At 35.1% G+C, this 8,825-nt stretch overlaps 1 protein-coding gene across 1 annotated transcript; it reads left to right on the top strand.

The window, feature by feature from the left end:
* Window positions 1–717: 717 nt before the first annotated feature.
* Window positions 718–8,041, top strand: LOC110662309 (nonsense-mediated mRNA decay factor SMG7). Its single transcript, XM_021821243.2, has 8 exons — window positions 718–893; window positions 2,140–2,245; window positions 2,422–3,027; window positions 3,170–3,292; window positions 3,788–4,020; window positions 4,108–6,029; window positions 6,130–6,278; window positions 7,504–8,041. The coding sequence occupies exons 2-6, from the start codon at window positions 2,174–2,176 to the stop codon at window positions 6,005–6,007; spliced, it is 2,934 nt and encodes a 977-aa protein (XP_021676935.2). The 5' UTR covers window positions 718–893; window positions 2,140–2,173; the 3' UTR covers window positions 6,008–6,029; window positions 6,130–6,278; window positions 7,504–8,041.
* The last annotated feature ends 784 nt before the right edge of the window (window positions 8,042–8,825 follow it).

Below are 8,825 nucleotides of genomic sequence, written 5' to 3'. Positions count from 1 at the left end.
TTAAGCCATGTGGATTATAAAATATGACACATAATAAATTTTTAAATATATATATTAATAAATTAAATGACTTAATTTTGTGAGGATATTTTTGTGTTTTAATTTATATATATATTGATTACCTTTTTGTAATTATTAAATTTATTTTTTTATTCATTTTCCCCATTAACATTGATAAACATTAAAATTAAAAAGCACTTCAAATTAAGTTTGTATATTATTAAGATTATTAGTCATGTGAAAATTAATTAGAATATATTTTTAATTATAAATATTAATAAATATTAAAAGTATGTATTTAATTTTGATATACGAAAATTAATTTAAGAATATTTTGAATTATATTATATATATATAATTTAGACTCTATTTTATTCTGCTGCTTTTTTTTCTTGAGTCTAAAAATTATAATTACAATTTAGAGAATTACGGTTAATTATTTTTTTTTTTTTAAAGCACGAGCTTCTGTTATTAAATAGAGCGTGACACAAACTCTGCCTCCTGGAGCGTGAATTTCGTTTCCTTTTAGAAAATAATTTATTAAAACTAAAAATAGAATACTTCGGCCAAAGCTAAAATCAATAATAATTATATTTAAAATAATTTAAAAATTAAATAAATTTACTAAATTAGGCAATGGAACGATGCCGTTTTAGGCAGAGCTGCCTGAGAGAAGAGGAAAGAGAAAGGAAAGCGCATTGAATTTGTAGCCTCATCTTCCCCAATTGGACCAAAAGCCCATCTCTGATCTCTCTCTTCTCCTCTTCTTCTTCTCTCTATTATATCTCCCCATCAAACATACAAACCCTAAACGAAATCTCTCTCTCTCTCTCGTTTTCTCCATCCGATTATCTGATCCTCGAGAAGGAATATGTTTAGATCTGTTTCAACTGGTGCGTTTTCTTTTTTCTTTTCTTTTAATTTGATTTGGTTTTCTTCTTCTGCACGGAAAAACAATTTGTTCTTTCTTTTATTTTTTCGTTTGATGAAATTTATACTTGAAAACTGATTGATGTAATCTCAGCGGATCGGATGATAGCTTCTATTTATTTGTCTTCCTTTTTTCTTCTTTTTCTTTTCCCTTCCTTTTTTTTTTTTTAATTTTTAATTTGGTTTTAGAAACAGGAGTTTTTTTGGGTGATTTGTTGTTTTGGAGGTTAACTCTCTGGTTTGATTGTTGAGGGTATTGGGGAAATTAAAAGGAAATAGAATCTGAATCGATTTTCTTTTTTTGACTATCAAAATGGGGAATAGGTCGAAATTGAGCTGTTGACTTGGGTTTGTCCCTCACCCCCACCCCCACCCCCACCCCCACCCCCAAATCTCGCCTGGAAAACGCTAGTTTTGTGAAAAATCATGAGGAATGACTTTTGATTTAATAAATTTGAAAGCTAGTGTTTGCAAGATCGTGATCTTTGTTTTGAATTTGGTCATTTCTTTGAGAATAGTTTTTTTTTAATAATTTTTTTATCACATTGTTATTGTTATATTTGCAACTTCAATCATAACAGGTTGAAGTGCATTCACCTTTATTCGTGCCTTTTTTTTCATTCTTGGTTTTTTTTTTCTTTTGTCATCTTGGTGATAAGGAATCATAGATCACTGCAGCCGAAGAACAAGTTATTATAATGGATTTCCCGAGTCATGTCAACATCTTGCGACCAATATATTTATTTGGATAATGTGGGAGCGTGATAAATGCTTAGGGCATGTGAATTTTGAAAGATTGTGCAATTGTTTGAAATCTTTTATTGAGAAACAAAATGACTTTCATGGTGCAAAAGTGGGGAGAAGCATGAGGGTATTCAGTAAAAGATGTAGCTACAATTCTGAGTTGGTTCTCGTGTGTGATATATCTATATATATATATATATATATATATATATATATATATATATATATGATAAGTCATGCATTCCGAATTATGGTCTACTGGTGATTCTTTGTAAAATGATTTCTATCTTGTTTCTAATGGTGTTGGCTTTTATTGAATTTTCTGTTTAAATATGATCATAATAAACTGGACATTTGTTTATTAATCAATGAAACCTCCACATTTAATTCTGAATCGAGCGTCTTTTTTAATATCTTGCACATATAATTCTCTAAGCTGTCAATTACTCTTCTGGCTTTGTGCAGATGAATGCAATTTGATAGTAGTCGAATTTGATGGATGATGATTGTACAGATGGATAAAATGTCTGCTCCTTCATCAAGGGAGCGTGCGCAACGTCTTTACGAAAAGGTACTTCATTTCCCTGTTTTAAAAATGAAAATCTTCTGCCAGATTGTCAAATGTCCCCATCCTCCTAATTGCTCCCCCACCCCCTCTTATCTCATTTATGTGCACTCTATTTGCACGAATAGAATATGCTGTGCAAAATAGGTCCAAAGTTCTTCATTTTTTTTTGCTTTGTACAGAATATTGAGCTGGAGAATAAGCGTCGGAGGTCAGCTCAGGCAAGAATTCCTTCAGATCCCAATGCCTGGCAACAGATGCGGGAGAACTATGAAGCTATAGTTCTCGAGGATCATGGTTTTTCTGAGCAGCACAATATAGAATATGCTCTTTGGCAGTTGCATTATAGGCGCATTGAGGAACTAAGAGCTCACTTCAGTGTTGCTCTAGCTAATACTGTCTCAAATACATCTCAGGGAGTGAAAGTTCCTGCTCGACCTGACTGTATTACTAAAATAAGGCTTCAGTTTAAAACATTTCTTTCAGAAGCAACTGGATTCTATCATGATCTAATCCTGAAAATCAGAGCTAAATATGGGCTTCCTCTGGGATACTTCTCTGAGGATTCAGATAATAGAGTTGTCTTGGAAAAAGATGCGAAAAAATCAGCCGACATGAAGAAAGGTTTGATCTCTTGTCACCGCTGTTTAATATACTTGGGTGACCTTGCAAGGTACAAGGGACTCTATGGGGAGGGTGACTCAAAGCCACGCGAATATGCTGCTGCTTCAAGTTACTATTTACAAGCTGCATCCTTATGGCCATCAAGTGGGAACCCCCATCATCAGGTTTGTGCTTAATAACACGTTATGCTGTTTGATATTGTTATACAGTAAGCCATTTTTTTTTCTTCTTTTTTTTTCCCTTTGATTTTCGTATTTAAATGATGATTGATCTTTCTAGTTTTGACAATTTTCTGCTTATTTTCAGCTTGCTATTTTGGCTTCCTACTCGGGAGATGAGTTGGTGGCAGTGTATCACTATTTTAGGAGTCTGGCTGTTGATAATCCCTTTACAACAGCAAGAGATAACTTGATTGTTGCTTTTGAGAAGGTGATTGTTCTTTTCTATTTATTTATTAAGAATTTGCTGCAAGAATGTTAACCTCTCAATAAGCCTTTCAGATTTGCTTTTCCTGTGAAGTGGGATAGAAAATGTCTGGCATATTTAAGATGTTGCAATTTACTTGTGTCTTGGGGGCTAAGGAGTAATGAGGCTGAAAAATGTGTAGGTGACTATCATTTCTATGCATGGGGGTTTGCTTGGTCATGAAATTGAGCATATTGGAAGTGATTTTTGGTGCAAACCTTGTCTAAGCTCTTCTTGTTGTTGTTTTGACAGTTGAGATTACCTTAAAGGATTGTATTTGAATTGAAAAGTACAAGCAATAAGTCAAAGCTTATTGTGGCAATTATCCATTAAATGGGTTATAGCTGTTGGTTCTGATGATAATGAAAAATTAGTTTTCAGCTTCCCATTATTATGCTGCTACTGAAGTTAGATTATTATTTGAAAAACTTTTTAGAATTTCATTTTGCTCTTTGGCAGAATCGACAGAGTTACACTCAACTGCTTGGTGATGCTAAAGGATCTATGGCCAAGGATTCATCCATGCGCTTGACCAGCAAGGGGAGAGGGAAAGGGGAAGCAAAACGTGCAGTTAAAGACACAAACGTGGAAGCCAATGTTGTCAAAGAAAGGTCACCTAATATTCGTGAGATGTATAAATCATTTTGCATTCGATTTGTCCGCCTGAATGGTATTCTTTTCACACGCACCAGGTATTTAGCCATTAACAGTAGTAGACTTGGCAGATTATTGACCTAATTCCTTGTATTAATTATTTTACTGGCACTTTTTTTGTCCAGCCTGGAAACTTTTGATGCAGTTCTCTCATTGGTCAGTGGTGAATTCTGTGAGCTGCTTTCTTCTGGGCCAGAAGAGCAGCTAAATTTTGGTGCAGATGCTGTTGAAAATGCCCTTCTCATTGTACGGCTTATATCTATTCTTATATTCACAGTTCACAATGTGAAAAGAGAGGCCGAGGGTCAGACATATGCAGAAATTGTACAGCGTACTGTTCTACTACAGAATGCACTTACTGCAGTTTTTGAGTTAATGGGACACGTGTTAGAGAGGTTTGTGCAGCTGCGTGATCCTTCTACAAGTTATCTCTTACCTGGCATTCTTGTTTTTGTTGAATGGTTGGCCTGTTGCCCTGATGTTGCATCGGGCAGTGATGCTGATGATAAACAGGCCACTGTTAGATTGAAGTTTTGGAACCATTGTATATTGTTCTTGAATAAGGTCTTGTCGTTTTGGTCAATGTCTCTAGATGATAATGAAGATGATACATGCTTTTATAACATGAGCCATTATGAAGAAGAGGAAACTGGAAATCGGCTTGCTTTATGGGAGGATTTTGAGTTGAGAGGATTCCTGCCACTTCTTCCTGCACAAACCATTTTGGACTTTTCAAGGAAGCACTCTTTCGGAAGCGAAGGCAGTAAGGAAAGGATAGCTCGTGTTAAAAGGATTCTAGCTGCAGGAAAGGCTTTAGCAAATATAGCTAGGATTGATCAAAAAACAGTATTTTATGATTCAAGGATGAAGAAATTTGTCATAGGTGTGGAGCCTCAAATTTCAGAGGGCGGCATGTTGACTTTTGAGTCTGGTCTGCCAAAAACTAGTGATGTGGTGCAAGAAATTCAGCCTCAGAAAACCATTAATGTGGGAGTTTTGAAGCCTAATGCACAGCCATATATAGAAGGGGACGAGGAGGATGAAGTAATTGTTTTCAGGCCTGCAGCAACAGAGAAGCGAAATGAAGGGCTTAGTCCAAAATGGGTCCCCTATGATGGCATGAAACAGAATCAAGATGTATCTGCTGATCTGAAATTTTATGGTGGTTCTGTTTCATCTCCTCTTGATCTGCTGCAGCATTCTGCTTTTGATGCAGGTTCTCAAATATCTGCATCCTCTGGCATTAATGTTTCCCAGCATCTACAACCTATTCAACCGCCTGCCTCAAAGTGGTTAATGGAAGAAGCTGCTTCGCTTGCAAATAGCTTGAAGGCTATTAGGTTCACAGAGAATGGGCATGTAACAGAGCATGAGTTGCCAAAAGATTTAGGCATAGGCCATCCTGCTGCACATTCACTTCCCATCCAACCTGCAAATGTTAATACTAGTATTTTCTACAATCAGGCAAAAGTGCCAGAAGCTGTGATTCCATCAAAGGTTGATGTTATCACTGAAAGTTTGTCTGTGAAGACATCAGCAGCTTTGCCAGCAGGCTTGAGGAAAACTGCAGTCAGTCGACCTGTAAGGCACCTTGGGCCTCCTCCAGGCTTTAGTCATGTTCCTCTTAAACAAGTAAATGAAGCTGTTTCTGGCTCAGATTTGATGACTGAGAATTCACTGACTGATGATTATAGTTGGTTGGATGGCTATCAGTTGCCATCGTCAACAAGGGGGTCTGGGTTCAGTAATGCCACTACTATAACTTCTCAAGCAATGCATCAGTATATCAATAGCAGTAATGGCTTGACTGGGACAGTTAGCTTCCCTTTTCCTGGAAAACAGGTGTCATCAGGCCAATTCCAGACTGAAAAACAGAAAGGCTGGCAGAATTACCAGGCCTTTGAGCATCTAAGATTACAGCAAGAGCAGCTGCAGCAACAACTCTTAAATGGAAATCAGCAATTTACTCCAATGTCTGAGCAATATCATGGAAAGTCCATCTGGGGTGGTCGATATATTGTGTGAGATGAGTATAAAAGCATGGATGGTAAGATGATATCTTCTACATTATTCACATACTTGTAATCATCTCAATTTAGTGTTCTATATTTAGTAATGGTTCTAATCTACCATCCCTTTATTCTCAGGTTCTGAAAATGATTTCGGTGAATGTACTGCGTCCTCTTGCTACCAAATATGAACTCCAACTTTGAATCCTTTGTCAAATTTCAAATTTTAAGTTTTTGTTGGAGCATGGGTGGCTGTGGCTCCTTGACGGGGGCTTGCTACTGAACAAGTGAGTGTCTTTCTGCTTTATTTATCCCCCCACTCCCTCTCAATCCACAGTACCAAAAGAAAAAAAGAAGATTTTTTCCCCTTAGCTCATAAAAAATCCTCATCTCTTGCTGTGGGGAAGGGAACATTTTTTTCAGCGGACACTTGATAATTAAAAAGTTAAGGACCAGACTGCTACTCCAGCATTTAGTCTCTTCATGAGCACTTTAAAAAGATTCCTATTGCAAAATTTTGAAAAAGGAGATTTCTAATTGAATATGTTTATAATCTCCCTACATTCAATTTGAATTACTAGATGACTTTTTATGCAAGTGTTTTTAATTTATGCCAAGCTATATTTTGAAAGATTGCAAGATCTTGGTTAGTTGGTTTGTAAGTTCTGATTGCTTTGCCCTAAATTGTGCCATAAGGATACAAGCTTTGCTTCCAAGCTTCAGTGAAATGCTCATGAAGCTTTGAATAGAAAAAAATAGTCTTTAAAAATATCAAAGCTAAGATTTAATTTAGAAACTGAGGACTTTAGATGATGAGGGACTTTGATGTACAGTTTCCCAAATGGCAAGGAGCATGTAATTCACTTCCTAAAACTGAGTAGCCAAGTTATTTTGCTCAATATTTGGGCTGATTTTTGTAACTCACCTGAATTAATTTTTACTCTTGTTAATCAATGAGGAAACAGGTTTAATGTGATAACTTATTGTAGTCTATATATATTGTTGTGAAAAGTAGGTCTCAAGGCATGAAATAGAGCGACATGTTTATCTCTTGAGTGTTTGAACTGTGTTGGTCAGGTTCCTGCATTCTAGTTTTTATTATTGTTCTGCTTCTGGGCCTTTTAAGAGTAAAGTGGGCCCTTTTTTCTTTGGCAATAGGCTGACATCTATTAAAAATTATCTGCATGGTTAAACATTAAAATGCGGGCCCTTATGAGAAGTTTTATTGTAATTGTGCATTCATTGGAAAGCTTTAGTTTGTGTTATAGAAGAAAATGGCAGGGAAAACTGCACATTGCACGGATTACTTCACCGTTTGCTATTTATATTGGGACAGTAAGTTTTAAAATAATGATAAAGTGGCGGTTAGCCTTTGAAATCTATTTGCAAGGCATCTATTTCAAATGATTATTTTTTTCAATAGTTATGGACATAAAGATGTCTCTTGAACTTGTTTATTTTTCCTGGAATTGAAAATTATGTGCATTTGAACTGATTTTCCTCATTATGTAGATTTCACTGAGCTCTCCTTCCAGGTGAAGACAAATCGTGAAACATCTGTATGGTGACAAATTCCTAAGTAAATCCCCTTGTCTGGTTACATGGGTTGGAGGTAGAATGTTTTAATAAGAGCAACTATTGGTTTCGGGCTTACATTTGGAGGAGTTGGTGGAATAAACATACGGTGCACTCACCATTTTACTCGACTTTCATCTTGTCCTAGCTGTCAGAACTGCTGGTGCTCTCATTGGTTGGCTGGTGATAATTTATAGTATCTGTGATTGGTTGTGCCAGATATCTCCAGAGCTCTAGTTGGAAGGGTGTTTAGATATGATTTTGGCATCAGAAGTTGGGCAGTGGGATTAAATGTGTAGTATGTGTATGAAAGGTGTCGTGTAGGGTTGCAGTGTCCAGATCGGAATACTTGTTATGTTCGACGATGCTATTGTTTGATGTCATGCTTTTACAGGGTATATGGAACAAGTGACTCTGGAGTTGGGTTTGACCCCAACTTCTGGGAAATAAACTCTGGAATACATACTTTGTTGAATTTGTGGTTTTGTGCCCGAATTTGTCAATATGGTTCCTGCACTACATGGGTTTTTTTTTTTTCCCTTTTATTATTATTATTATTATTATTATTATTATTATTTTCTTTTAGGAAATTCAGTTTAGAATCCTCGGATGAATATTATTGGTGAGGTTTTGATTTGGTTGAAATCCAGTTTAGAATCCTCGGATGAATATTATTGGTGAGGTTTTGATTTGGTTGAAATCTGTAATCAATTGAGGCACCAACTGCCAAATATTGAGGCGCATGGTTCTATTTCTCTCTTTTATGGGACTTCGACCTCTGCGCATGAGGCCTTCTTTTGAAGTGAGGAATAGGGGAGGAAAAGAAAAAAAAAAAACATAATGAAAGAAAAATTAAAATTCTAATTTCATTGTTTTGTAAGAAAAATAAGAAAAAAATTATAATAATTTATATGAAAAATGTTTAAAGAGCATTTAGAGTTACTTAATTCTTTACTTTTAAAAAAGTGATAATTTTTTTATTTTTTAATTTAATTTACTTTATTTCTAATTTTACAAATTATTTTATCTTAATTTTTTATTAAAAGTATGTTCATTTTTTTTATTAAAATATTAAAAAAATACATAAATCACTTTTTTTCCTTTTTTTTTTAATAAAAAATTTACAAAAAAAACCATAGTTATTCTTTTCATAAAGATTTTATTGACTCTATAATTTCACTTGATTTTCTTTTTATAGTTTTCTTCTTTATAAAACAGACCCTAAATGATGAGAAATTATTTGATACATCAATTGTGCC

The sequence above is a fragment of the Hevea brasiliensis genome, chromosome 16 (assembly GCF_030052815.1).
Source record: "Hevea brasiliensis isolate MT/VB/25A 57/8 chromosome 16, ASM3005281v1, whole genome shotgun sequence".
Taxonomy (NCBI): Eukaryota; Viridiplantae; Streptophyta; class Magnoliopsida; order Malpighiales; family Euphorbiaceae; genus Hevea; species Hevea brasiliensis.
The sequence above is the reverse complement of the archived record's forward strand: the minus strand, read 5'-3'. Positions and strand labels throughout refer to the sequence as shown.

Bases quoted from the DNA above. Each gene is read 5' to 3' on its own strand.
- LOC110662309 (XM_021821243.2), top strand. From the start codon at position 2,174: ATGATGATTGTACAGATGGATAAAATGTCTGCTCCTTCATCAAGGGAG. The intron at 2,246-2,421 runs GTACTTCATTTC...TGCTTTGTACAG, and splicing joins CGCAACGTCTTTACGAAAAG to AATATTGAGCTGGAGAATAA. The intron at 3,293-3,787 runs GTGATTGTTCTT...GCTCTTTGGCAG, and splicing joins TGATTGTTGCTTTTGAGAAG to AATCGACAGAGTTACACTCA.